This window comes from Lontra canadensis, unplaced genomic scaffold (genome assembly GCF_010015895.1).
Source record: "Lontra canadensis isolate GAN:19392208 unplaced genomic scaffold, GSC_riverotter_1.0 scaffold160, whole genome shotgun sequence".
Taxonomy (NCBI): Eukaryota; Metazoa; Chordata; class Mammalia; order Carnivora; family Mustelidae; genus Lontra; species Lontra canadensis.
The window spans coordinates 2,049,534-2,076,573 of NW_022631154.1; the positions used below are offsets into that span (position 1 = coordinate 2,049,534).

A 27,040-nucleotide genomic window follows, 5' to 3' on the forward strand; every position below is an offset into this window, starting at 1 on the left:
GGGCCGGGGTAGAAGAAATATTCGAGGGGCGCACAGAGAACAGACCATCCACAGAGGAATGAGAGCGGAGGTTGCCGGGGGGCCATCAGGCCACCATGGGTGTCCTGGGAGGGAGGGACAGGGGCAGGAGGGAGCGGGTACCTGGTGGGGCTGTGCAGGGAGAAGGGAGGCGGAGGGAACTGGGCCCACAGCAGTGTGTCATACTCGGGTGACCATGGTGAGGCAGCAGCAGACAAGGGACCAGAGGCCAGCCCAAGCAAAGGGCAGGTCCCAACTTCATGCCCTCCTTGTGGGAGACAAGGGGTCTGGGACTTATCAGCCACACAGCCAGACTCTGGGGCGAGGCTCCAGTTAGCTGTTAGCAGGAGACCCTGGCTGTGGCCAGGTAGTCAAGCTCCTCCCAGTGGGGGGAGGGGTGGGACCCTGGAGCTCAGCCCATCCTGAGCCCTGGGGGTCCACCCTGAGCCCTGGGGTCTGTAGGGAAGTGTGCAGTGAGTTGAGTGTCAAGACAAGCACCAAGCAGGGGAAGAGGCCTTGGTCACTGCCGCAGGAGTTTCTTGTTGAGAAGGAAGATGAGGAGGTTGACATTGACCTTGGCCTTGTTGAAGAGTTTCATAACAGCTACACCTTCATACTGGAGCTGCAGGAGGTCCTGAGGAGAGGGCATTGGGGGGCAGGGGTGAGGGCTTCTGGCGGTGGCCCAGTCTCTGGAAAGCTCTCAGCCTGGAGCCTCCCGCATCCACGCAGCGGCCCTGACCACCGAGACCCCACTTCACAGAGCAGGACACCAAGGGCAAGAGGACAGTGACTTAACGAAATGTGAACTCAAGCACAAAGGCTTGAAATCAATTTTCTTATTCAAAAGGCCAAAAAGTGGGGCACCTGGGTGGTTCAGTCCTTAAGCATCTGCCTTTAGCTCAGGTCATGATCCCAGGGTCCTAGGATCGAGCCCCACATCGGGCTCCTTGTTCGGTGGGGAGTCTGCTTCTCCCTCGGCCTGCTGCTCCCCCTGCTTGTGCTCTCTCTGTCTCAAATAAATAAAAATCTTAAAAAAAAACACTGCTTCCCTGAGTGCTGGCCTGTGACAGCTTTTTCCACATCAGCCTCTGAGCCTGTAGAATCGGGATAAGGCCCTGGGGCCGGGCATGGAGTGCAGGGGGCAGGGACACGGGCCGGGGCTTTGGTACCCGTCCCGCTCTGACCTGACCGTCCCGCTCTGACCTCACCAGCCCGCAGCCGGTCTGCTGCTTGGCAGCGGGCTCTGTGTCAGAGCCTGGGGGCCGAGGGGCTTGGGCTGCGAGCCCCTCAGCCTTCCGCTCAGGAACAAAGGGTACTGACTGGCTGATGTCCTCTGAGGCCTAGGGAAGGGCTGTGGGCCAACCCCCAAGCCCAGCAGGCAGCCCTCACCTGGTAGTGAAGCTGAAACCGCTCCATGTCCACGCCCAGGAACTTGGCGTTCACTTCGAACTTGCCCGCCTCGTCTCCAGGGGTGATGTCAAAGATCACGTTTCGGAAGCTGTCGGGGACAGGATTTGACACAGGGACTCGGTGCCTCTTTCCAGGACCCCAACCCTGGTCTTCTTCCCACCGAGGCGCGGCCAGACAGCACTGTGTGTCCCTGAGCCCAGACCTCCCTGCGGTGCTCCCGCTCTGTTCCCTGCTCACCACGCCACGGACCTGCCATCTGCCTGGCCCTGTCAGATGCTCCTCTGGGAAGTGCCCCCAGCATCCCGGGCCGTGGGCTGTCTCAGACTGTGCCGGGCCACATCCGCTGGCCTTAGTTTCCTGCCTGGAGGTGTCGGGTCTCCCCACTGCCCTCAGAGCCCCTCCTCCCTCCCCGCGCTGGAGCACAGCTGGGGTCGGACACATACTGAGAGGTGGGAAGATCCTCGATTTCCACCAGGACACCCTTCTCCAGCAGCTGGGCGGCGGTGTAACGGAGGGCCGGCCGCTTCTTCCCTTTCCCAGAACTCCTGATTCAAAAAGGCCACAGATAATTCATCTACGCACCAGAGACACTCGTCCTCTGGGTCTTCGGGAAGGACAGCAGAGCCCGAGGACCCTCCCTGGTGGAGGACAAGGACCTGCACTTAAGCCCAAGCCCACACGAGACAGGGACCCTGCTGTCCCGGGAAGGTGGTTCTTTCAAAGCTGGTGGAAGGGGAGCACCTGGGGGGCTCAGTCGGTGATGAGTCTGCCTTCGGCTCAAGTCATAATCCCAGGGTCCTGGGATCGAGTCCCACATTGGGCTCCCTCTCCCTCCCGCTAATGCTCGTTCTCTCTCAGATAAATAAATAATTTTTAAAATCTTAAAAAAGAAAAAAAAGATTCAGAGCTGGTGGAATGGGGCAAAGGTCACATGGGGGTGAGAGGTCACAGGTGGGCTTGGGCCCACGGGTGGTGCCTACGTGCAGCGGGGGGCCAGCTGGTCCAGGCAGGCCCGGATGTACTGGCTGTAGTAGTCGCCTTGCTCCTCGTAGAAGGTGGTCTTGGCGTCCAGGCCCTGGAGCGTGGCCTGCAGCTTCCCCAGCTCTGCCTTCCGCCGCTGCCGGTGCCGGCGCTGGTTGCGGATGTCCTGGGGTTGAGGGACAGGAGAGCTCAGGCCCTGAGTGAGCCCAGGGCACTCCCGGAGAGCGTCTTCAGGAGAAGCATGGAGAGGCCGATTTTACAGCTGCTTCTCCCAGGAGGAGGGCCGGCTCAAGGACTCCAGCCCGAACCCTCAAGGGACCCTCGCGGAGGAGTAACTGTTCCAAGGCTCCGGTTTGTCGTGAAAGAGAGCTGCAGGAATGGTCCTCTCCCTGAGACCTTCCCGCCAGAAAGGACCCTGCAGGGATGTGTTGGCCTCCCCTGGCTGGTGACAGTCTGGGGCGGCACTTGCTGGGGAGAGGCCGGCCTTCTGGGCACCTGAGCACCCACCCGGCCCCGCCCACTCCATGCCCCGCCCAGCGCCCCAACCTTGCCTGCCCCTGCACCCACCCACCCCAGCCGGACCCCAGTCCTGGGCCACTACCTTGGCCAGTCCGTCCACCAAACCCTGGTAGCCGTCGCGGGCACTGACCAGCCCCAGGCTCTCCAGCCGGCGCAGGTTCCGCAGGACGCGCTGCCGCTTGTCGGCCAGCGGCAGGAGGGCGTGCGCGCTCAGCGAGCGGTGCCGCCGCAGGGGCTCCGGGGTCTGGCTCTCGCACGCCTGCCGCTCGCACATCAGCTGCTTGTGCGCCGCTTCCTGGGAGGACAGAGGAGCTGGAGGGACCTAGGAGGTTCCGCCGTTCTGGCCCCCCGCCCTGGCCGACCCCAGCTTCCGGGAGTGGGGGTAGGCGGAGCGGGTGGCTGGGGACTGAACAGCCACGGGCGGCATCACAGACACAAACGGGCCTGTGGTCATTGCGGGGGACCCACATGGACGCCACAGCAGGAAGTGTTGTGGACGCGCGCTGGCGGCCACCTCCCAGTACTGCGATGGCTCCCCGGTGTTCGCGGGTGTTCCTGTCCTCTGTCCCGTGTTTTGGAACAAGCCTCTACCTGCCGGCAGGCCTCACCTTTTCCCCGGGAAGCCCTGGCTTAGTCCTTCCTGCTGCTGGACCAAGCGGACCTGCACATGCTCACGAACCCCCTCTAGGCCATCCCTGGTGTCTGCTTGGGGCGGGTCCTGGGGAGGAATGGGTGGGGCTGGAGGCCGGGCAACACCCATCACGTGAACAGCAGGGCCACGCACCTGCTCTGCTGTCCCAGGGAAGGACAGCATCTCCTCGAGGGAGTCCCCAGGCTGGAACTGCATGATGTCCGCCAGCATCTGCTTGGTGCTGCAGGAGGGGAGGGGGAAGAGGGGAGGGACAGGGTCAGGTTCGGACGTGGGGCTGGCCGGGAGCTGAGAGGGAAGGGACCCTGTCCTGTGTTGTGGCTGCCAGGGACACTTGAGAGGTCCGGAGGGCAAACGAGGAAGGAGACGCCAAGGGGGGCTGAGGCTCTCCGTGAGCAAGCACGGAGCTGCCTCACCCCTGCACTCCGCGGGTGGGCCCCCTCCCTCCCACAGATGGTCTTGCTGAGTCCTGAGGCTGAAGGACATGCGTTGTCCTCTGGGAGCCCCTCCCCAGCTCCACTGTCCCTCCTGCTGACGGCCGCCTCCCTCCTGGCTCTCCGGCAGCGCTCTCGCCGGGCCCCACCCTGCTAGGCCTTCGGCCACTGCCCGCCTCACTGGTTCACTGAGCAGCCGGGTGAGGGGAGGGGCCGCCCGCCTGGCACAGGATGCAGTTGGCACCTCAGCTCCTCTTCTGCCCGGACGGCCAGCTAGCCCTACCGGGCGCCCCCGCGCCACTCACAGAAGCGGGGATGGGAAGCTCCAGGCCCCTCTCCTCACCCTCACTTCCGGCAGGCCACCTGTCCTGCGTGTAAAGACGGGAAACCATCTCCAACCTCACGGTTGCCCCTCAGATCAGAAGCTCACACGTGAAAAGCGACAACATGCCAGTGTCATGTGCTACCCACACCCCAAGTGTCCCCCGGCCTCCAGCCAAAGCCCAGAGCCAAGGCCAAGGGTGACACGGAGGCCTGGGGAGGGCAGTGTCAGGCAGGTCTCAGTGAGAGCTGCCCCAGGACAAGGGCCCGTGGAAGACCGCGGAGGGCCTGAGCCAGCAGCCGGCGCTCCCTCACCTCAGAAGCAGGCTCTGGGCACCGGTGTTGCCGGCGTCCGTGTCCACCCCTTCAAACTTGTTGGCAAGTGTCAGGGACACCTCCAGCTTGGCTGGGTCCTCATTCCCAGCGGCGGCCACGCCCTCCCCTGTGGTGGGGGCAGGGATGAGACCCACGGCCAGGCCTGCCACCTCCCCCAGGCACCCCTGCACCAGGAGAGTCGTGTCCACGCTGCCCATAGCAGCACCCATGGGAGGGCTGCCAGCCAGAGCTCAGTCTCGGACCAACACCTGAGCCCGGGGCCTTGAGCTCCCTACTCTCAATCTGTCACCACCCCAACCCTGACCTAGAACTTCTCTCTCATTCCGGATCTCCTGTAGGAGAAACCCTTAGAGACTCCAAACACACCCACAGCCATCCCCATCTGTCTCACGCAATTTAATAAGCCATTTACACGATGGCACTGGGTCCCCCACCGTCTGTCCCCTTTCTTCCTATTAGCCCGTGTCCCCATGTCCATCTAAAGAAGGGAGGGGACGAGGGGGGAGGGGCATGTGCAGACTGGCTTCCCAGCACACGGCCCTGACGTAACCAGAACTCCAGACAGGCGTACTCACTGGCCTGTGTCCTCCCTCCAGGCCCCCATCTGGCACCCCCCTCCCTGGCCCAGCACAGCACGTACCGATGAGGTCGGAGATGGTGGGCAGCTCCCCGAGGTCCTCCAGGAGCTCATGCAAGGGGTCGCAGTGCTCGGGGGCGACCCAGTCCTGGTGCTCTAGCAGCAGCTGCGGGTTGGGGCACGCCGAAAGATGTAGGCTGAGCCGGGCCTTCCTCCGAGGGCCAGCCCACCCTCCCAGCGACCCCCGGCCGCGGCCCTCACCCTGTGCATGTTGAGCAGCTCCCCAACGGTGATGTACACCACGGGCTTGGCCACGGCCACCATGTCTGAGTACTCGTCCATCGCAAAGCGCTCCTCTGGCTCTGGGACCTGGCAGGCTCGGCACACGAACCTCCTATCTCCAGAAGAAGGGTGTGGGAGGGGTGAGGTGGGGCGGACAGCACCCCCTCGTGCTCTGTCTGTTCCCCCTGCAGTGCCTGACAGGCCCCCTACCCTGTCCCTCCAGCCCCCCAGGCAGACCCCCCAACAATCCACCCTCCGGCTTGCTAACTACACGCCGCCCCTCCGCGTAGCGCCTCCCCAAGGCCTTCAGAGAGGCAGGCGGGGCATGACAGAAGGCAAGAGGAAGAGGAGGGGACAGGAGGGACGGGGTGTCAGGACCCAGACCTGAACTTGATGTGGGTGTCCTCTAGGTAGTCATTCAAGGCCCGCAGATGGCGGCTTGCCCCGGAGAAGGCCTTGCCCGCGGCAGCGTGCTGCAGGACCTGAGCCACGGCCCCGAGCGTGTGGCGCTGGGAGGGGGCCAGGGCGCCGCCCGCTGCCATGGCCACGATGTCGAAGGCGTCGGGGGCCACAACAGCTGGGTTCAGGAAGCGGTAGTACAGGAGGTTCCCGACCACCTGAAGGCAGAGGAAACCATCCCAGGGATGCCCCAGGGTCTGCCTTGGCGCCCCTGTCCTATTACCCAGCTCTTGTGGCTGGGGGGACCTCCCGGGCCAACCCCATCATGTCGCACAAAACACCCGGTCGAGGTCGAAACATGAGCAGGAGCCTGACCAGAACCCAGACCTCCAGCCCGCCCTGCTCGCTCACGGCGCGGCTGCCCGCGCACCAGCCAGCAGAAGGCCTGCGGGGGTGGGGGGGCGGCGCGCAGGAGGTCGTCCCGCTGGGACTTTCAGAGCAGAGTTTTCTGTTCTTTCATCTCCGTCCTGGGGCCTGTGAGCCCCAGGACGACAAAGGAGAGCGCTGGAGCCTCGGGGGGCAGATGGTACTTGCCTTGTAGACCTCGTCGTCCGAGGCGGCAGGAAACCGCTCTGTCAGAGTGGTCTTCAGGACCTTGGCCACATACCGCATCCCATACCTGGGGACAAAGTGGGCATGCACTGTGTTCCCACCGTCCCCACCGGAGCCCGACACACAAGATTGCTGCCTCCTTACTTGCCCAGGCGTGGTGCACCGGCCCCTGCTCTCCACGGCCAGCTCCCTGCCACCCTTTGGTTCACTCAGCACCCACTAAGCTGGTGTGCAGGCTTCGGGCCGGCCCGAGGGCCCTGGCTGTGCCTCTCTCCAGTGTCTCCTGGAAACACCCCGGAGCCCGGGATTTGGCCTGCCATCCCCCACAGAGGCCCCTTCAGCATGTCCCCTGGTCACCCTGTCCCAGGACAGCCTGGGAGGCTTGGAGGAGGCAGAACCCTGGGAGGGGCCGAGCGGGGGCTGGAAGCAGGACCTGAGGGGAAGCAGAGACCAGAGGAGGGGCTCCGGTCCTGCCTCCACCAGACACCGTGAACCAGCAGCTCGTACAAGTCCCTTCCCTGCGGCTCTGCGCCCTCCCGGCCCCCCGCTCTGGAAAACGGACGCGAGCATTCCTGCCCTCTCTCTCGCTCAGGGTTTTTGAGATACTCTAATGCAATGACGTCTGTGGAAGGAGTGTGTGATGGGATGGTGACACCCAGACATGCTAGACTTGGTTGTCACGATTCCGGTCACGGACAGGCCACCTATAGACGCAATCCCCTTCCTTCTCCCATCCCAGGGCTCAGGACTCAGGCATGGGGCTCCCAGGGGCCTGGCGGGGCTGAGGCACGTACGGAATGTGCTCCACAGATGACGTGATGGCTGCCAGGAACCTGTCCGTCAGGGCGAGGAGGCTGCGGAGGGAGATGTCCAGCCGCCGCTGGACCTCGGGGTGGCTCAAGGCCTGCTCTGGGGTGACATCGTAGGGGAGGTGGCTGTGGGCAGAGAGCCAAGGTGTCAGCCAGAGCCCCTCCTGCAGCCTCTCCTCCCGAAGCCCGCCCCCTCCAGCTCTTCACCTAACAACGGGACCCCCCCACATGCACACACACGTGCACGTGTACACACGCAGAAACGTGCACGCACACACTAGGGCAGCCCAGGCCAGAACAAGAGAAAGGTGTTGGAGGGAACGGAGCAACCTGGGAGGAAGGTAAAGAAGGAAGAGGGGCCGGTGGGGGGTGGGTGAGCGTAGGACAGATGGACACGCCATGGCGTGTGGAGGCCCCCTCGGGGGAGGTGGCGGCCACGGCGGGCCTGCATCTTGTCTTCCACGGCTGGGACAACGGGAAGATGACCCACAAGCCCACGCACCACAGGACAAGCCACCGGCCCGGGCTGCTCCTTGGCAGCCCCACTCTCTGGGGACCGGGCACCTGAGCACCGGCCTTGTGTCCAGGGCCAACCCAGCTCTCGCTGCCTTACGGGTCTATTCATCGGGAACGTGACTATCCAGCCATGCCCCATCAATAAGGAGTCCAGGCCCGACTCCTGGCCCGTCGGACGCATCGTCTGCGAGCAGGACATGGCAACGGGCACACTCGCACACTCCTGTGTTCATCCTGGGTCCCGCGTACCAGGTCCGTGTTAATTCCCGGGGGCGGGGGGGCTGCTTATCTCACCCAACGGGGCCGCGGGCCCAGGGGGCTCCCCCTCGGCTGTGGCTCACCTGCGCTGTCCAGTCTGGGCCTCGCTTTGGTTGACCCAGCTCTTGTAGAGGTGAACGGGGTCTGTGTGGACGCTCAGCGTCTTGTCCCCCAGCACGTCCTGGATGACCCGGCCCAGGATCTCCCGCAGGGCACTCTGGCCACGCCCATTCCGGTAGAACCTCACCACCAGCCTCACCACCGTGGGGTCGCCAGTCACCATGTCCTGGGGCCGCTCTACCTTTGACCTGCGGTCCGAGAGGTCATGGAAGCTGGACCCCTGTCTCCGCGTAGGACAAACAGCTGCGTTTCCTCTCTAGGAAGCCTACTGCGGGCTGTGTGCCCCGAAGGCAGGTCCCTGCAGCTGGGGCTCAGCCCGCAGGCTGACCCTCCACCCGTGCTCCCTCCTCCACACTGTCCTGGGAGACGGCCTCTGGGCGCTCCTAGGAGCTGAGAAGAGAGTCCCCGATTCCATCCCTACCCTTCAGCCTCTGAGGGTCCTCACCGGGCAGAGGGGCCCGCAGCCCAGAGCGGCGTCTCAGCCCTTCCCCTCGCCGTCCTCCGCAGGTGGGACCCTACCTGATCTCCTCCTGCAGCGCCGTCTTGAACAGCTGCAGCAGCAGGTAGGCCTCGCGGCGGCTGGAGGCGTAGTTGTAGAGGCTGAAGACCACGGACTCCATGAACTTGGTGGTTTTGCTCTGCGGCACGTGGAAGATGAGCCTGGCCAGGTAGATGGGCTGAGTCTGCAAGCAAGAGGGCGGAGGGTGGCTGACGAGGCCGCGGTAGGACTAGCGAGAGAATCAGGCAAGGCTCTCCTGCCGGAGCTTCCTCGGAGGATGAATGGGAGGCGGCGGTCCCCGTCTCTGGGGCCACGGCACTAGGGCTGGGAAGAGGACCCCGCGCACAGGAAGGCCTCGAGGCCCCAGGCCCTCGGGGCCGCTGCGCACCTGCAGCAGGTAGAGGAGGTGCTGGTAAGCTTCCAGCTTCCGCCTCTTCTCTTTGCTCAGTGACTTTAGCCCCCTCTGTCTGTCCAGCACCATCAGGCCCGCCAGCTGCTCCTTGTTCTTCTTGGTCAGCTTCTTGCAGTGGGAGACCAGCTCCTGCAGGGGCGGGGCGGGGCGGGCCCGCACAGGGCAGAGCAGACGGTCAGCAGCGGCCCCTCGAAGAGCCGGGCCTTTCTGCCGCTGGAGCCATTCATGGCAGGAGCGAGACAGAAACGGTGCTGGGGTGCGGAGGGCCGCTGGCCTTGGCCACCCCGTCACCTCAGCTGGCTCCTCCAGCCTCACGGGGGTCCCCTGCAGAGATCGGGGCTGCCAGGCCCCCACGTCACGTCTGTGGGTTTTTGCTGCTCTGTCTTCCGAGCCGGAGCACGTGCTCCTCCTCGTCGCCGCACGTCTGCAGGCTCGTGCGTCGCTCCACGCTGCCCGGGCAAGGTGCACGGGACTCTCCCCGCTCCCCGAGGAGGAGGCAGACTTGGAGAGGGTGCAGGCAGCCCGCACCCAGCACGAGGAAGCAGCAGGAAGAGCAGAAAGCGCTCTCCTTTCACACCAGGGCTCCGTCTGCCCGGTCTCCTGCCCCCACCCGCCCCAGAAAGGCAGGGGACGCAGGACACGCCGGCGGCAGTGGGCCGGCCCCTCACCTGCAGGGTGACCCGGTTCTTGACCAGCAGGCCGATCTTGATGTCCATGAGGTTGAGGTCCTGCTGGAGCTGCTGACTGGACCGGATCTTCCGAACCACTTCCTCCTGGAGCTTCAGCAGCTCAGCCTCTGCCAGGAAGTCCTCCTGGCTTTGATTCAGGAGGTGGGCAAATCTGCACACCACGCGGAGAGGTGGATGGGCTGCGTGCACTGGCAGGAAGGGAAGAGGCATCAGGACCAGCCGTGCCCTCCCAGAGATGTCCTCGCCAGCCCCCTGCCTATTACCAGCCCTTGGTCCCCATCCTGCTTGAGGCCAACAGGTCCCCAACGCCCAGCCCTTTTCTAACTGGTTCTGCTTGTGGCAGGGGGTAGAAGGCTGCCTCAAACCAGTCCTGTCCCCAAGCTCCCTGGGCGATAGCCAGGTACGATGGAACAGGAGTCTGGGGCCCACGCCAAGGACTTCCTGCCCCCAGGTTGGAGGCCTAGCCCCCTCGGATGAGCTCCTAGTCCCATTTGCTCCTCAGATTGGCCAAGCATCCACAGTCAGGGAGGGACCGGCGGCACCCCGCGGGCATGACAGGCTCGGGCAGTAAAGGACATGTGGCCAGTGTCGTGCATTCTACCTGAAGGCCAGAAGTGTCGCCTCAGGCCTGGAAGGGAAAGGGCCCACACCTCCCAGAACCCAAGGGCCAGAGGCTGAGTTAGAAGTGGACACTGGGATCACCTCACAAAGAGGAGGGCCTCCATGGCTGGGCTTCTGTGCTTTAAGAACAGGAGCCAAGAGCAGCCCAGAAGCATCTGTGAGAGGGTTTAGATGCGCACCCCTCTCGGGGGACCAAGGGGGCAGGACAAGGTCCCAGCACGGCACAAGGCTGCGTGCATGCAGGGTCATGGAGGGCCGGGGCTGGGGGATCTCCGGGCCACACAAGAAGGCAAAGTGCACAAAGGTGGGAAGTCTAGCAGGAGACCTTTCCCTTGTTTGCTTTGGTGGCAGCCACAGGAAGACATCTGAAGCCTGGGACAGCAAGCACCTGCCAAGGGGAGACTTCCCCATGACCAGGCCATCTCTGGGGCGGGCGGGGGCTTTGGCGACAGGCCCTGTTCGAGGATTCCTGCACAGACTTCTCGTAACTTCTCTTTCCCTGCTATGCGACCCTGAGAGGGATATCTAGACCTGCCCGGCTCTGGGGGAATTCGTCTCTCCCTCCAAACTGGGGGATTCCCAAAGGCAGAGCCCACGTCCTCACTCCCCACGCACCCTGGATCCGGAGAAATGCCCAAGGTTGGGGCATCAGCTGTTGGTGAGGAGGGGGCTGAAGAAGGACAAACTTCTCCAAAGCCCAGCGTGTAAGCCGTTGGGAGGCGTGACCTCTGTCCTGCTGACTACTGGAAGCCAGGCGCTCGCAGACAGAGGGAGCATGGGCAGATCAGCGATCAGAGGGGACCAGGTCACGTACCTAACGTCCTGTAGTCATCGCGGGCCTTCCGCGCGCGGAAAAACGCCTGGATCTTCACGATGGACTCAACCTACCGTGAGCGCAGGTGGAGAAAGGCTTGCCGGCTGCCCTGGCCCACGTCCCCTGGCTGAAGGCTGGGCATGGGGACGGGGCAGCAGAGAACACTCACGTTCTTCTGGAAGAATCCCAGACGCCTCTGGTATCGCCTCCGAGCTGCCCATGCCCGGGCCCAGGCCTGGATCTGAGGACACACGCCACCTCAGAGCCGCAGGCTCAGGGCCGGCCCTCGGACCCAGACCAGGACCCGGGCCAGTCCCCGCCATCTCCAGAGGCCGCGAGGCGACCGCCGATCATCTGAGGGCCCTTCGGGACATGAGAACCCCCTGCCCAGCCCAGCAGCAGCTACCTTGATGACAGCATCCGAGTGGGCTCTGAAATACCGCAGCCGCTCCAGGTACGCCCTCCGCTGCCTGCACCCACGCCAGTGAGCCTGTGTCAGGGCAGGAGAGGGGGCGCCCCCGCTGGTCCCTGCGGCGACAGGCCGTCCCAGGGAGCGGGGGCTGGGGGAGGCGGAGGGGAACCAGCCCTGTTCTGAGAACGGCTATCCTCACGGGACAACCAGACATCTGCGCCAGCCCAGCTCACGCTCTGCCACCCCCCCGGGTCCCAGCACACATGTGTGCATGTGCAAACACACACACGCGTGCACGCGCAAACACAGACACACACGATCGACCCCACGCACTGTCACAGAAACCCAATTGGAAGACACAAGAGGTGAACAAAGTCTATGGCACCTTCACTAGAGCACGCACCGTGTCCCCCAAGGCACGCACACGCGGGCTGGGGGGACACATGGAGCAGGGACAGAGACGTGCGCAGGTGCAGAGTGAGGCACCCCACCCCTGCCGATGCCATGTGGGCCACACACGACCCTTGTTCACTCCATGCACCACGCCAGCACCCCACTCCGCCTCCGCCAGCCTGCCCGCCCGGTGACTCGCTGTCCGGCGGCGAACCGGCCCTGGCGGGTCTGCTGGGAGGGGCTGGGATGACCAGCTCCTCTGGGAACCATACGCTCTCCAGTCCCTAAAGCACAAACCTGGCGGCTCCCTTCCCACTTTGGGGCCGCTCCCTTTTCCCCGCAGCTTGTATGAGGCCTGCCTGAGCCTCCCAAAGCCCTTGACCACCAGACCCATATGACTCTCGGCCGGTTCCTTCCTTCCTCAGTGACTCCAGCCACTTCAAACATCACACTTTCTTCTGGACGTGCAGGGGACACTCTGCCCTGAACCCCTGTTTAGGCCCCTGACCCCTGAGTCCTGACATCCTTCCTGTCAGAGCCCACGGGAAAACTTCTCTGGGGCGCTCAGGTCCCAGACCATACGCCGTGGGCTGGTGTGTTTGAGTGTCCCCTTCCGTCCAGCTGTCCTCCCCTCCCTTCCTACATACAGCTCGGCTGGCCGCAGTCCACCCCCATGGCTGACCCCATCGCTCTGCTGGGACAGGATGCAAAAGGGCAGGTGCAGCCCGAGAGGGTGGCTGTCCCGCCTGGAGCTTGGAGGCCAGGAAGCGCCCCCCACCCCCGCCCGAGCCTTTGCTCAGCACCGGTTCTTCTCCCTCTCCAGGTCCAGCTGTCCCTCTAAGGGGACCCCTCTCGGCTCTTCCCCCTTAGACAAGAGGCCTCCCAGTCTGGACCGGTCAGAAGTCAGGACCTGACCTGTGGCTCGGCCAGGCTCGGAGCTTCCGGGAGCCCCACTTCTGCCTCTTCCTTCCCTACGGCTGGAGCACAGGTGGCCTGAGGCTCCGGGCCACCGCTCCCTTTCCCCGTCTCCCAGGACCCAGGCCAGAGACCGCACAGCCCCAGTGTTGGTGGCACACATGCCCTCTGACCCCATCCCCTCTCCCGCTGTCACTGTGGCTTTTTGGCTCTGTAGTATGCGTGTGAAATTCCAGTCCAGGCTCAGGAGGGAGGAATCCCTGCGATCAGACCGCTAGATGCTAATTACTAAGGTTCTGTACGGAGTCCTGAGACCGGCGCCCTGCAATTCAACACCTTCCAATGGCCGCTGCCCACGAGGCTCCCCGAGCTCAGTGCCCTGGGTACTTTCCCACTGAGCCCGCACAATCGACATGCGAGGTGGGGACCTCGCTGTGAACAAGAAATGGTGTTAGAGTGGCCTTAAGAGAGGTGCCCAAGGTTGTATGACCCACAAGCGGGAGGACCAGGAGGCCAAGTCCAGCCTCTGACTCTAAAGGCTGAGCTCCCAGTATGCTACCCCACACGTGCTGGTTTGTCTTCGATGGCCTCCCACCCCCAGGCTCTCAGGGCTGCCCTTGTGTCCCCACCGCCACGGCACCTAACGTCAGCTGTGCTCTAGGTCCTGCCAGAGGAGCTGTGGTCACTCATCTGTCCCATCCGTCTCCTGCCTGGCCAGGCACAGGGGGCATCCTTGCGGACCGGACGTGCAGACGTCGTCAATAAAGGACCTTTGCACTGTGCACAGCTTCACGCGACCTGCGGGTCCCACCTACCTGAGGTCTCTGCTCAGCTCCATCTTTCCTGGCTTGTAAAACAGGCAGGCCTGAGGCCCACCTTTCCCGTTATGTGTAGGTCCTGCCCCGCGGCCGCACTGGACCAGCCACAGGGCTAGCTGGAGAGAAAAGACATAGCTCTTCCCCTCGGGGCTGGCCCACCGGGTCCTGCTTACCCACCTCGGGAAGCCCTCGTGTCTTGGACCTCGACAGCTTGCTAAATCTCACTCCCACCACCCCACACAGAGGCGACAAAGCCGCTCTTGCCCTGGGGACAGCGACGGTAACAACAGTAAGTGCCTGCCAGCCAGGCGCCACTCGGATGCTTTCGCGACAACCCTACACGGAGGTGCTCCGGCGTCCACGTGCCCATTCTGCAGCTGGGAAAACTGGGCGACTGCGAGCGCCTGCGCAGGTCACCCGGTGACCTGTGGTGGGGCTGGGATTCAAACCCAGGCGGTCCAGGCTCCTGACGGCACGCTCGTAACCCCTCCCGCTCTGAGGCCAGAAGATCATCCCCCTCTACTCAGCAGAAAGCAAACAGGAGGAAACCCGAGGCTCAGATAAGCCCACCCCTGACAATGTCAGAGGCCACAGCCGGCCACCTGGATCTTGATGACGGCCGGCAGCCAGGTCCTCAGAAAGCGTGAGTGCTCTGCAAACTCCTGCCGGACCAGGAAGCCCCGCAGGCGGGCCTGGAGCTGGACGACGAAGCCGATGTTGGCCTTCCAGAGCTGCTGGCGGTCATGCGCCGTGGTGACCTTGGTGACGGCCGACTGCAGGCGGGAGAGAGAGCCTGTGGCACCCGGCAGGGGGAGCCCCCTCCCCACCTCCCTGCCCCGCAGGGCCTCTGCCAACCTGGATCTCCTCCCGAGTCAAGTGGGACGTGTTCAGGCCGCAGCCGGAGGGTGGCTCCCAGGTCCCCTGCAAGGTCTGCAGGTGGAAGTAGTAGGCGGAGCCGTCCTTCATGCCGTGTCGGACCCAGAGCGCCGGGCCTCCTGAGCGGAAGCCAAGTGAGGAAGGAGAGGAGGCTCGGAGGGGACATTGGGGCAGGCGGAGACACCGAGGCTGAGGCTGCGGCCGTTACCTGGGTGCCTCTTCTTTGCCATGGCTCCTTCCAAGACCCGTTGGTAGCTGTCAGCACAGTTGGGAACCACCCCTCGGAGGGCCACGGCAGGGTTCCTTAACACCCGCTCCGTCTGGCCTGCTTTGCCTTCCCTGATGGCCTGATTGATGGCGGCCACACCAAGAGCCACTGATAGGGATATCGGGAGTGAGTGGTTCATCCTTACCCCTTCCCCAAGTCCCTCCCATGGGGCCCTTGTCCTGTCCATTCAGAAAAGGGGGACACAAGCCCCATCTGATGAAAGGAACAGGGAACACCCAAGCATGGAGGCAGACACACATGAGCACAGCAGCATGCAGCTGCGCCTGAAGGAAAAGGGAGCAATCAAGGAAGGCTTCCTGGAGAAGGCAGCACGGGGCCGGCTGGGGCTGGGTAAAACAGCTCCAAGTCCCTTGTACAGAAGCTCAAAGGCAGAATGCAGGCAGAGAACCTCAAGACAGTTTCTTCAGAAGAGAATAAAATGCAAGAAGTGCAACACCTGCCTTTGTGTCATTCAGACAGACAGATGGACAGAGGGACACCAGACACTACCAGCTCCCACAGCAGAATGCCAGTGTCTTTCCGATACTGCCTACTTGTCCTCAAAGCCAGTTCTCCCTTCCCCCCACAACCAGAGCCGACAGTGGGACCCCAAACTCCAGTTACCAGCACAGGACAGGATGGACCTCTGGCCACCACCCGACTTCCCGTGCTCACGCTTCGGGGGCGAGGACCCCTGGAAGGCGTGGACGGAGGCACGTGAGGACTGTGGGTTCTCAGCCCCCAAGAATTTCCTGCCCAGCTGCGGGTAGGAGACCTATCATCCAGGCCAAGCGCCGAGGCCCTGCTCTAGTTCTGGCCCGCATCCCCAGAGAGGTTGAAAGGAAGAGGGGGTGAGTGGGGAGCCCACATCCCACCCCCAGCCCTCCCTTGGGCTCTTGCGGGGTGCGTGGCCCACATACTTCTTTGCGCAGCGTCTGTGTCCTGGTTGGCTCTCACCACCTCCTGGCGGATCTCTTCCAGCCACAGCAGTGCTCCAGGGTCCCCCGTCGCCTGGGAAGTTGAGATGGGAAAGGTGAGTGCCCGGGCCAGCCACCCCAGGGCCTAGGCTCAGCTGCATGAGGACCAAAATCCAGGCAAGGCGGCAGGAGCCCCAGGAACAGTGGTGCCCACCTCTTCCACCCACCACAAGCCGGTGCGCCCCTGGTGCTTCCTGGGGCAGCTGCCAGGCTCGGAAGGCTCTTTCCCGGCCTGCGTTCGGGCCAGCCAAGCTTCAGCCAGACCGCAGCACTCCCAGAACCCGCGGGAGCCCTCAGTGTCCTCCGGCCTCTGAGCAGCACACGTACCCACCCTGGTGCCCAGCGCGGCCAGGGAAAGCCCACACCGGAGGCGCCCCCTTCCTGGTCCTGCTCCCCATTCACCTGTGCCGCATGCGCACCTTCTCAGGCCAACCCTGACCCTGACCCTGACCACCAGCCCATCCTGTCCGTTCTGGCTCTGAAACCGGAACCTGGTGCTACTGCACCAGGCAGTGGCCAGGTTCGTGTGACCACAGGCTCACTCAGCCACATGGTCAGGCTGGAACCCCCCAACCCCCGTGCCTCACCCAACCCCAATCCCACACTCTGCTCCCTCCCAGTGCCCCTTGTTAGCAGAGAGAACTTTCTAAACAGACATGTGCGCGAGCACTATGTCCCAGGCAGCCTTCTAAACCGCTTTCTCGGGGCGCCCGGGGGGCTCAGTCAGCTGAGCATCTGCCTTTGGCTCAAGTCGTGATCCTGAGGTCCTGGGATCGAGCCACAGGTCAGACTCCCTGCTTAGTGGGAAGCCTGCTTCCCTCTGCCCCTGCTCATGTGCGCTCTCTCTCTCAAATAAATAAATAAAATAATAAAAAAAAAGTAAAGGACTTTCTTCGGAACCTATATTTGTCAGGCACACAAACAACGTTCGGCAGAGAAGATCCCGACCCGTCCTTAGCCAGCGCTCACCACGCTGCTCACCGAAAGCCCTAACCCGGCCAGAAGGTTCCTATCACCAAACGCTCACAGGCGTGGAACGGACGCACAGGGCCGGTCGCCTGGAAGCAGACCCAGGCAGTCCAGCGGGCAGGCCCAGCCCTCAGCCGCTCCAGACGGCCGTGGCTCAGGGTGCCACATACTCAGAACCCTGCCCTACTCCCCGACCGAGTGCTTCCCCCATTCCAGAAGGTACGGAGGGAGCACCAGGGCACGTGGTGTTTTACAGACCAACAAGCAGTGCTTAGACCAGGGAGTGCAGCCTGGCTGTCCGGCCCCCAGGCCTGGGCCCTTGCCACTCAGCAGGCCCCACCACTCTGCGTGCTGGCAGCTGGAGCTTGGGCCAGGGCCCAGCCCGACGGCCACCTTCCTGCATGGTCCCTCCCGGCCTCCCCCTCAGAAGGGACTGTCTCATCACACGGGGCTCTCCCAAGGTGCAGCCCCGGCACAGCTCTACCCACAGGAGAGGCCCTTCCTGCTCTGGGGACGGACTCAGCCCACTCAGACCTCACCTGGGCCTTTTGCCTCTTGGCTGCCACGAGAAGGAGATGGTACCGAGGGGCGACAGGAAGGCTGATGTCGTCCAGGCCAGCCGAGGGAAGCAGGAGGGCAGACAGGGTCTTCTCGGGGCTGCCCTGGTCCAGAGCCTCGTTGATGAGGCTGACGGCAAGGACCTCTAGGAAGGAGAGATCTAGGTGGGCCGAGGACTCAGACTCACGGGAAGGGACGGTAAGCTGCCCGCGCCGAGCTGCCTCCACCTGCCCGGGATTCCACTCACGGTCAGTCTCTTCCTGGACCTGGGCGTTGACCCGGTGCACGGCGGCCTGCAGGTCGTTCCAGCTCAGGATGGCCCCGGCCAGCGCCCGGCGCAGCTCCGCCAGACCATCAAAGTAACTGGCAGCAGGAACGGGAGGGGAGAGCCGCAGGGGCAGTGTCACCCAGGGGTGAGGGCACTTCCGGGCACTGTTCGGCCTCCCTCGCAGGCTCCGGACTCCCTTCCCACCTTGCGGGTCGCGCTTTCAATGCCCCTGTGCTGCCTCCTCCGGGACGCCCACACGCCTGAGCCTCCCACCGCTGGGGCTCCACACCCCTATCCTGAGCTCCTGGCTTGAGACGCCAGAGCCTAAGTGACTCCCCGGAGTCCACCTGCAGCCCGGGGACGCCTGGTGAGCTCCCAAAACCCAGCCGGAGCCGATCAGCCTGTGCCACGCAGTCCTGCCCACTTCGGCCGACATGCGCTCCAGCCTCTGAGGACAGATCGTGGCGCCCCATCCGACCACACGCTGTCTCACAGCCCACATCCACACACAACCCGATCCCGTCACATCCCCTTCAAGAACAGATTCCCAACCAGTCTCCCCTCGCCACTTCCACGGTCACCGCCCTCGAACAGGTGTCCCCACACCCACGCTGGAGGCTGTCTGCTTGTTGCGCCCAGCCCGGGAGCCCGTCCTCAGCCCAGCAGCCAAGCCGAGCCCGGCAAACGGAGCTCAGACCGCCCCCTCCAGGCAACCCCCCACCCCCACCATGGCTTCCTTCCCGCTGAGAGGGCAAGTCAAGGCCACAGTGTGGCCTCTACATCCCTGCCCTAGTCGCCGCTCTCTCTCCTCACGCTACCCTGCCGTGCCAAGCACACGTCCAGCCCTGGACCTGTGCAATGACAAACACAGTCAGAGGCCCTGAGGGCCCTCTCAAAGTCCCCTTGACAACAGGGCCTCCCGTAACCCCCACATGTCCCCACCAGTCACCCCCTCCCTCGGCCAGTCTGGGTCTGGCCATGGCTCCTCCTCCCTTTCGTCCCGCCATGTTGGGTGGATGAGAGCAGGAATTTGGTTCTGTTCTTTGCTCTTCCAGTACCTTGGCTTGGAAGCACAGAACATGCTGGAAGCAGGGAGGGCTGAGCCCCACTCCCAGGACAGCAGGGGCTGAGGAGCCCAAACAGACCCAGGGAGGGGCCGGGCGAGAGCAGGGCAGCGCCGAAGGCGGATCTCCAGCAGAGCTGAGGCTCGCCTCCACCCCTGCACCCGGCCACAGGGTTCAACCTCTCTCACCGCTGAGCGTTCTCTCCTTCCACCTCGGCCAGGCCGCTGGCGGGGTTCACCAGACTGCTCCAGAAGCCACTGACGTCCCCGGCCTCCAGGGCCTGGTTGATCAGGACCACAGCTGACAGCATCTCCACCGCCACGAAGAGCTCCTCGTGGCCGAGCTCCTGTAACAGGGGAGTGCCGAGTCCCACGGGACTGGTGAAGGCTTGGGGCCACGGCCAGCCCGCCCTCGAGGCATCCCTGCACCCCAGTCTCTGACCCAAGTCCCAGCGGCCTCATTCATTTGCTGACTAACTGAACATGACAGCAGAGGGTGCTCTCTGCAGACTCAGTGGGTAAGCGCCTTCCAACAGGCCAGGGAGGGAGGTGCCGTTAACATCCCCCTTTCACAGAAGAGCCCATAGTCACGGAAGCTAAACCCAGCCCCCGGGTTCCAGGGCCCACGCTCAACCATGAGCCCACGGGCTATCTGGTGGTTCCCAGCAAGCACCAGGAAGCTCGCAAGGCTCCAGGGGATAGAGGGGGACAAAGAGGCCCCAGTCCCACTCAGTGGCCCCGGCTTCTCCTCCTTTCCAAACCCCGGTGTGTGCTGATCCCCATGTCTGGGGCACCATGCGGTCTCCCCACAGGGCAGACTCCCGCCAAGGAGAATCTCAGCTGCGGAGGTCACAGGCCAGGCTCACGGCTGACGTGTGCGGCGACTCTAAGCCTCGTGACAATCCCATGTACTAAACACACTACTGCTTCCGTGTCGTTATATGAACTCAGGGGCAGACAAGGAGCTCACTTGCCCGAGGGCCCATGGCAAGGAGGCACAGAGTTGGAAGTTACCTCCCACTCTGGTGTCCATGACCCGGGGCCCAGGGCTTTCTTTACCTCCCGCACACCTCCTACTGCAGCCGCCAAAGCGGCCACGACCAGGGTCATGCTCTGAACTTCGTGTCACAGGTCTGACTCTGCACTGGGCTCTTTTCTTCCAGGAAGCCTTTCCAGACTTACTCCCAGTGCTGCTCCCTCTGTTTCCTAGTCTGAAGTCCTCCACCCCGACATCATCCCCTTCTCCCTGCCTGGGACTGTCTGGACCTCGGGTGCATTCCAGCTCCCCCTGGGACCGGGGAGTCCCTGCAGAAGACCACCCTGCTGTGGGAGGAGCTGTTTGCACAGGGGTGGGGGCTGCCAGACAGAGGGGTGAGCCACAGGGGCTTCCACGCATTTGCGCTCACTCCTGCACGGCCGGCTGCAGCTGTGGTGGGAGCCGTGTCAGCCTCTGCGTCTCACTCTCCTCATCTCTAAAATGGAAACCTTACCCGGTGGGGTTCTCGTATTGCATGTGTGTAGAGCAGGGTCGGCTCAGGGGTCCTAGCGCCTAGGATCAGCTCAACACTCAGGGACGGCGGCCCACCTCCCTCCCGGAGCCCACCAAAGGTGCTCCGCTGGGGGTGTGGTCTGGGGCTCACCCCGCCCCGCTGCTGCTGGAGCGCCCTTAGCTCCTGCTGGTACATGGCCGGGGCGCCGGGGCACACGGGAGGCAGCCGGGCTTCCGGGCACATCAGCTCCTCCACAGTGGCAGCCGCCACTCCCCGCTGGATGGCTCTGTTGATCCTGCGCACGGCCTGGAGCACTGCAGGGGAGGAGGGGGAGGGCTGCACAGTCTGGGCACCCAGGGCCCGGCCCCCTCTCCCAGCTAACTGGCTCCTGCTGGGGTCTCAGAGGCAGAACAGCTGGGCAACTACTCTTCAAAGTTCTGCCTCAGGGCGCCTGGGTGCTGTGGCCACCGGAGCGTCTGACTCTGGGGTTTGGCTCAGGTCACAATCTCAGGGTCCTGAGATGCAGCCCCGGGTCGGTGCTCAGTGGGGCGGCTGCTTGGGATTCTCTCCTGCTGCCCCTCCCCCATTACACACAAGGGCACACACACACTCGCTCAAATAAGCCTTTAAAAAAAAAAAAAGCACAATTGTTCTGCCTTCTGCTCTGTTCAAAATAAGCATCTAAGCGTTTCGGAGGAAGAAGTGCGTGGAGTCAGAAGAAGCCACTTGTCCGGTCCAGAGACGGGGCACCGTGGCAGGTAAGGGAGGGGCCGCCTCCGTGAGGGCGGCGGGGGAGGCGGAGGCGGGACTGGCAGGAGGCCAGACAAGGGGCTCTGGGGGCCAAATCAAGCCGACAGCACAGGGGACAGACAACCAGCCCCCAAATGGACCCGTTCGGGCCGCAAAGGGCTGCAGTAAGCTTGAAGGGGTTGGGGGGCATCAGTGGGGTCTCGAACAGCAGGATTTGGAAAATGCCAGGCAGGTCTAGGCCCTGGCATCAAGGAGGCGGGTCTGTAGCGAGAAATGAGGATATGAAGACCAGCTGCCCCGTGTCAGCACCGCCTTCCGTCCCCCAGGGCCCCGGCCGTCAGGGAGCACGAAGCAGAGGAGGCCGTGCTGGACGCTGTCGCCCGCCCTCTGTGGGTGACAGTGCGCAGAAACGAAACCCGGACAACCAGAGGCCCGGCGGTGGGACAGGCTGGGCTGCCTGGGAAGAGCAGGCCGTCTGGGTAGCTGGACTGGGCGGATGAGAAGGGAGGGAGAACCGCAGGCCTCATCTCCCCGCCGAGCGCGTGGGACTGAGGGCTAGGCCGTCGCGCACGTGGCGGAGCCCAGGAAGGCCTGCGGCGTCCAGCAAAGACGTGAGCGGCTGGCCCGCACATCGGCAGCGGACGAGCGAGTGACTGCGAGCGGCCAGGCCAGCGGGTGGTGCCCGCAGCTGTGACAGGCCTGGTGGCCTCGGGCTGCAGCTCAGGCCCGTGCCCTGCCTGCTCTCGCTCCTGCGGTGGGCCGGCGGACCCCCGGGAGAGATATGGTCACCAACACGCCCCTCTAATAAACAATTATATTCGTACGCAGGGTTAAGCGGAACTGAGTGCGATCATGAGTTTCTCTCTGACCTGGGAAATCACTACAAAGAAGCCAAAGCCTCAAGCAGGTTGAAAGTGGCCCCACGCAGGGGAGTGCCCTGCAGAGGGCTGCCCGGCCTGGACCCCGCCCCACAGCATGGGCCATCAGGACCCCTAAGGCCTTCAGGAGCCTAGCTGTCGCGTGCCTCCGGGCAGCCCCGACGGGCGGGGATGGGGAGAGGCCCCACCAGCACCGGTCTGCGTGGCCCTACACAGAAGCCAGGAAGGCCCTGGCCGGAGGCGACTTACTGGCTTGCTCCTGGTCACCCTTCATGTTGGCTGCAGCCACGCCAGCCTGGACCTCCTCCTTTTCCAGAAGCTCCAGTAGGCCCAGCTCCTGGGGAGGGGAAAGGGCGAAGCAGAGGGGAGCCCCGGGCATGAACTTTCGCAGATGCCGCCAGCCCCGGCTCCCCGCAGGGCCCGACTCCCCTGCCGCGAGCCTCTGCCTCCTCGTGCCCAGCAGGCACCGACAGACACACCGACAGACCCACCCAGACGCTAGGCAGAGCGCCAGCAGCCGTGGAGACGACATCGCCAAGCTGAGGTCCCCCTCAGCAACAGGGGAGCCTATCACTGCCCGTCGGCTGCCTCTGGGTCCCCCCAGTCAGTTTAGGCCCGTAGGCTTTGAGGTGATGTAATCATTTGCACACATACTTGGCCCTGCCTGAACACCAGCAGGTGACAGGGGCGGGGCCTAAGGAAGACACCCGCCCCGTACCCCGCAGCCAACAGCAGGCGGTGGGCCTGACCTGTGCTTTCTGTTCTCTGTCTGAGCTCAGCTGTTCCAAGTACCAGCCAGCAAAGTCTCTCCTGAGCCCTCGCAGGGCCAGCGCTGGGTCCAGAAGGGCCTCCAGCAAGGCCTCAGGGCTCTGTCTCTCTAGGGCATCATCAACAGCTTCTAGAGCCTCATGGACTGCAAAAGACCAAGACGACACAGCGGACAACATGTGAAAGCCCAGCCCTATTCTTCCCGCCGCCCTGGAGCCCCCCAACCCTGCCCCAGCCCCAAACCCTCAGCGGGATCTTCCCACCGCACCGCCCCAAACAGGTGGAGGCCCCCTCTGTCCCCAGGCTTCCAGCAGCCCCTCCTGCCCCCCCAATCCATTCCTCTCACCTCCTTCTTGGGAGGGAGCCTGACCCAGAGCCGGAAGGCCTGCCCTCGCCTCGGCCCTCCCCATGGATCTCCATCCAAACACAAGCACCCCCGATGGGGCGCAGCTCTGGGCACGGAGGCCTCACAACAGGACACACGCTGCTCTTGGCATGGATCTTTCTCTCTTTCCCTGAGACATGAGGGCCGCCGGCCCAAGCAAAAGCCACCCCCAAACCGCCCAATACAAGGGCTCAGCCCGAGAGCACCCCAAGGTCTCTGGGCCCACTTCTCTCACCATTGACGTGGTTGATGTTGCCTTGGATCTCAGCCTGAGTCAGGAGGCAGTCATACACGTCCCAGCTCTCTCCGCCCTCCTGCACCGAGAGTGAGGCCTGGGACCCCGGCCTCGTCTTCTCCTCCTCCTCCCCCCGTCTGTACCTCTTTCCTCCCGCAGGGGCCTTCCCAAAGGGCAGTCTGGTCAGAAGTCTGGGGAACCCAGGGCTCCAGGCCCACCTTTGGCATCTCCTGTCGGTCTCATCCAGTTCTATGTCCCCGTCTCAGCCCACCCCAAACCCAGAACCCGCTCCTGCCTTCTCCTCTCAGTCCTCATCATTCTCCCCGGTGCCTCTCCTGTTTCTCGACAATAACCCACAAGCAACACTTTCTCTCAGCTACTCTGGGGCGTGGGACAGGACCCCAAGAGTCCTGTCCACTGTGGGGCTCCTGGGCTGCCCAGCTCTCGGCGCCCGAGGCTGCTCCTTACGCGGGTCTGGGCACTAGCGGCCTTCTCCGCCTTGGCCTGGGCCAGCAGCTCCTGGTAGACGGCCGCCAGAGGCTCCCCGACATTCCGCAGCAGGGCGCTGGGGTTCTGCAAGGCCGCCAGGGTGTCCTCCACCACCCCCCGCTCCACTGCCTCGTTGATGGCGAGGACGGCGGCGTGGACTGGGAGGGGTGAGGGAACAAGGTCAGGAGGCCAGCCGCAGCCGCTCTGGTATCATTCCCCTCCCCTGCCCGGCAGGCCTGGCAGCCTCCCACCGATGAGAGGCACCCAGAACCCATCTGAGGCCCGGAGGCTCCCCGTTCCCATGGAGCCCGCCCCTCGCAGGCCAGAGCCCGGCCCCTACCTGCAGCCTGGTCCACCGACAGCTCACTGGCCAGGATGCCCCCAATCCTGCTGAAGGCCGGCAGCTGGAGGCCGTACTTGGCCAGCTCAGCGGTCATGTTGCTGAGCTCCTCGGCTGTGAAGACACCACAGAAGCCTTTCCTCAGGGCCAGAGCCCCCCGGAGACCCTCCCATGCAGGCGGCTGGGGAAGGAGCTGGGCTCACCTGAGAACTTCACTTTCCCATACAGATCATGGATCTGCGGGGCCAGTCCCAGCCGGAAGAGGAAGAGACTGGAAAAGAAGGAAAGGCGTTGGGCCCTATTTACGTTGGTGTGCTGGACGCGTGGGTCTGTGTGAGATCCACGGGGACCCCGACGTGGGGACCAAGGCCCCCTGGTCCACGGGGAGTGAGGTTACTGGAAGCAAGCCCGAGACAAGTGCTGCAGAAGAGAAACGGGATGGTGGAGAGGTCGGGGGGTCAGGACTTCCCAGAGAAGGGCGCACAGCTGTAGCAGTCAGTGTTCGGAGAGGACATCGTAGGCCGAGACCCGCAGGCCCGGGCACGCGGACGTGGGAAATGAAGTCAGGAGGAGGCGACAAGGCAGACCCGGGGATGGGTCGGTCACTTTAGGATTTAGGATTTAGCCACTGGTTGCTAATGGCTGGCCGTGGGTAGAGCCAGACAGCGGTCACCACTCACGCTAAGTGACTCGCCTGTGACGCTCTTGATGGGGCCTGTTTTGATTCCTCTGGGCCCTGGTCACCAGCGGAAGACCCTTCCCTGTTGCCCTTTTCCTTCACCCCACGAATCACACACACAAACGTGTCCACGTTTGCTGGATGCACACGAACAGCACCTGGGCGGCTCAGTGGGTGAAGCGTTTGCCCTCCGCTCAGGTCATGATCTCAGGGTCCTGGGATCGAGTCCCGCGTCCGGCTCCCTGCTCCACGGGGAGTCCGCTTCTCCCTCTATCCCCCCCCGCCGGCTTGTGCGCATGCTCTCTCTCTCCAGTAAAAAGACCTGCTCATAAACCTAGACACAACCGCAGACATCTACAGTCTCCCCCTCCTGAGACGCGCTCCTGTGGCTGACCCGCCCTCCTTCCTGCTCCCACATCTGCGGCTGCATCGACCGGGAGGAAACAGAGGACGAGAGCTCAGGGCCCCTCACCTGAGCGCGTGGATGCAGTAGATCGCCCGGGGCATGTTCTTCTTGTCATAGATGTCTGTGGTCTCCGGGAGGAAGGTCTGGGGGAGAAGCCAGCTGGTTACAGCCATCAGAAACACCACTACATCAGCCACAGAGAGAGGGACGAGGAACGGTGTCCTCTCCCACTCGGCTGTGTGCTCCTCTGTGGCCTGTGACTTCTAGGCCCGTCTCCCCGGCCATTTACAGCCAGCATTGTACCTACACACTCAGCGTTAGAGAAAGGCCCTGGGGCCACATACTGAACCAAGGCCCAGTCACAGACACAGCCCTGGGCTCACTAGACACAGGCAGGTCTCTCAAGGTTGTAGGATGAGGGCCATATCCTCTGGGAGAATGAGGCCCCCTATGCGTCCTAGAGACACAGCGAGACTGTGCTCCTGGCCTTGGACTCTCGCCAGACAAGCGGCCATGCTCCCGCAGAGGCCCAAGGAGGCAGACGCCGCCACGGACCATGATGGGGCAGGGAACTCACCCCTGTCTCTAAGCCAGAGGCCTCGGAGCAGTGGGGGGGCCCCTCAAAGAACCGAGTCCTTGGAGCATGGCGTCCCATGCCCCCTGGGGACTGCTGAGGTCTAACCCCAAAACCTCTTGGCCACTTGAGATTCCTGGGGACCTCACTGTGTTCCCGCCTCACTGAGAACAGATGCTTCGGTTTCCCCTGCCTCCCACTGAGCCTTTCTTTGCTGCCGTCTCCTTGTCTCCCAGTTCCCCGGAGGAAGACATACACGGTGGAGTCCCGCGGTGCCCTAATGCGCTCAGTTCTCTACTGTTTGCAGGGGGAACCGCGCAGACCACCCAGTCCTCCTGACAACTGTCCAGGGTGGGTCCAGGGGGTCACCATGCCCCTTTACAGTCAAGAAACATGTAAGGTCTGAAAAGCCCAAGGAACACGCAGCATGCATCCGGCGGGGTCTAGGGGCTGGGCTTCCGAGTCCGCCCCCAAGGGACGTGGCCTGTGGTATGGCCTTGCTTGTCGACCTGGGAAGAAGCCTGGCTCCCGTGAGCCCATCTCCAGCAGCACACGGGGGCCTCGCCCACTAGTGGGGACCCTGCAGCTGGGGTAAGGGAGCCTCCATCTCCTTCCACTTGCCTCACCCGAGGGAAGGAGAGGCAACACCAGGTGGCCCGGTTGAGAGACAGGCAGCCACCATCGAAACCCTCCGATCAGGTTCACTCAGGAGAGGAACGAGGCGGGGTTTGAATGGTCCCGGGGGACGAAGCGTGCACACAGGGGGTGGGGGACAGTGGGGGGCAAAGATGAACCCCAATCTCGAGGCCCAGTGTTACCGAAGGCAGGCCGACGTGGGCCACCGCAGACAACCACAAGTTGATGTTGTCCGTGTGCCGGAAGTGCAAGCCGGTTGCCTGAAAGGGAGGGGAAGAGACAAGAATCTATTTCCACGGTTCTCAGGGTTCCTCGTGGCCAGAGCCCAGACCACAGCTCGGAAGCCTGAAGGGCAGGAGGAGCCAGAGGACCCTGGCCTATGGGTTTCCCATATTTCATTCCCCAGCCCCGAAGACAGAGAGACACAGACAAATGGAAACCACCAGGAAAGGTTAACCCGCAGGACATTTGGGAAGGAAGGCGCAGATGTGGGATTAACCACCCAGGAAGGCTTCCCAGCAAAGGGGAGTCCGGAGGTGAGGTGAGGAGACAGGGCTGGGCTGGCCAGGGCGCACGGAAGGGGCAGCAAGCCCAGGAATATCGTCACGGCGGCAAAG

The 27,040-nt window shown here is 63.6% G+C and overlaps 1 protein-coding gene across 1 annotated transcript in view; it reads right to left on the reverse strand.

Annotated features, from left to right (window-relative positions):
- Nucleotides 1-273: 273 nt before the first annotated feature.
- Nucleotides 274-27,040, reverse strand: part of IQGAP3 (IQ motif containing GTPase activating protein 3) — a 33,371-nt gene continuing 6,604 nt past the window's right edge. The window contains exons 4-38 of the mRNA XM_032845107.1: nucleotides 26,606-26,683; nucleotides 25,280-25,356; nucleotides 24,332-24,399; nucleotides 24,129-24,242; nucleotides 23,768-23,946; nucleotides 23,300-23,378; nucleotides 22,661-22,824; nucleotides 22,161-22,248; nucleotides 20,434-20,597; nucleotides 18,983-19,140; nucleotides 17,710-17,825; nucleotides 17,444-17,607; nucleotides 15,879-15,969; nucleotides 14,899-15,066; nucleotides 14,670-14,809; nucleotides 14,417-14,587; nucleotides 11,683-11,766; nucleotides 11,446-11,517; nucleotides 11,277-11,346; nucleotides 9,821-10,029; nucleotides 9,129-9,281; nucleotides 8,761-8,924; nucleotides 8,205-8,429; nucleotides 7,333-7,473; nucleotides 6,521-6,605; nucleotides 5,912-6,144; nucleotides 5,507-5,639; nucleotides 5,309-5,411; nucleotides 4,648-4,774; nucleotides 3,713-3,800; nucleotides 3,011-3,223; nucleotides 2,409-2,575; nucleotides 1,872-1,973; nucleotides 1,408-1,516; nucleotides 274-652 (exon numbers count right to left, since the gene is read on the reverse strand). Coding sequence (XP_032700998.1) covers nucleotides 539-652; nucleotides 1,408-1,516; nucleotides 1,872-1,973; nucleotides 2,409-2,575; nucleotides 3,011-3,223; nucleotides 3,713-3,800; nucleotides 4,648-4,774; nucleotides 5,309-5,411; nucleotides 5,507-5,639; nucleotides 5,912-6,144; nucleotides 6,521-6,605; nucleotides 7,333-7,473; nucleotides 8,205-8,429; nucleotides 8,761-8,924; nucleotides 9,129-9,281; nucleotides 9,821-10,029; nucleotides 11,277-11,346; nucleotides 11,446-11,517; nucleotides 11,683-11,766; nucleotides 14,417-14,587; nucleotides 14,670-14,809; nucleotides 14,899-15,066; nucleotides 15,879-15,969; nucleotides 17,444-17,607; nucleotides 17,710-17,825; nucleotides 18,983-19,140; nucleotides 20,434-20,597; nucleotides 22,161-22,248; nucleotides 22,661-22,824; nucleotides 23,300-23,378; nucleotides 23,768-23,946; nucleotides 24,129-24,242; nucleotides 24,332-24,399; nucleotides 25,280-25,356; nucleotides 26,606-26,683 — 4,611 coding nt within the window. The 3' untranslated portion in view covers nucleotides 274-538. The remainder of the gene's footprint in view (nucleotides 653-1,407; nucleotides 1,517-1,871; nucleotides 1,974-2,408; nucleotides 2,576-3,010; nucleotides 3,224-3,712; nucleotides 3,801-4,647; nucleotides 4,775-5,308; nucleotides 5,412-5,506; nucleotides 5,640-5,911; nucleotides 6,145-6,520; nucleotides 6,606-7,332; nucleotides 7,474-8,204; nucleotides 8,430-8,760; nucleotides 8,925-9,128; nucleotides 9,282-9,820; nucleotides 10,030-11,276; nucleotides 11,347-11,445; nucleotides 11,518-11,682; nucleotides 11,767-14,416; nucleotides 14,588-14,669; nucleotides 14,810-14,898; nucleotides 15,067-15,878; nucleotides 15,970-17,443; nucleotides 17,608-17,709; nucleotides 17,826-18,982; nucleotides 19,141-20,433; nucleotides 20,598-22,160; nucleotides 22,249-22,660; nucleotides 22,825-23,299; nucleotides 23,379-23,767; nucleotides 23,947-24,128; nucleotides 24,243-24,331; nucleotides 24,400-25,279; nucleotides 25,357-26,605; nucleotides 26,684-27,040) is intronic.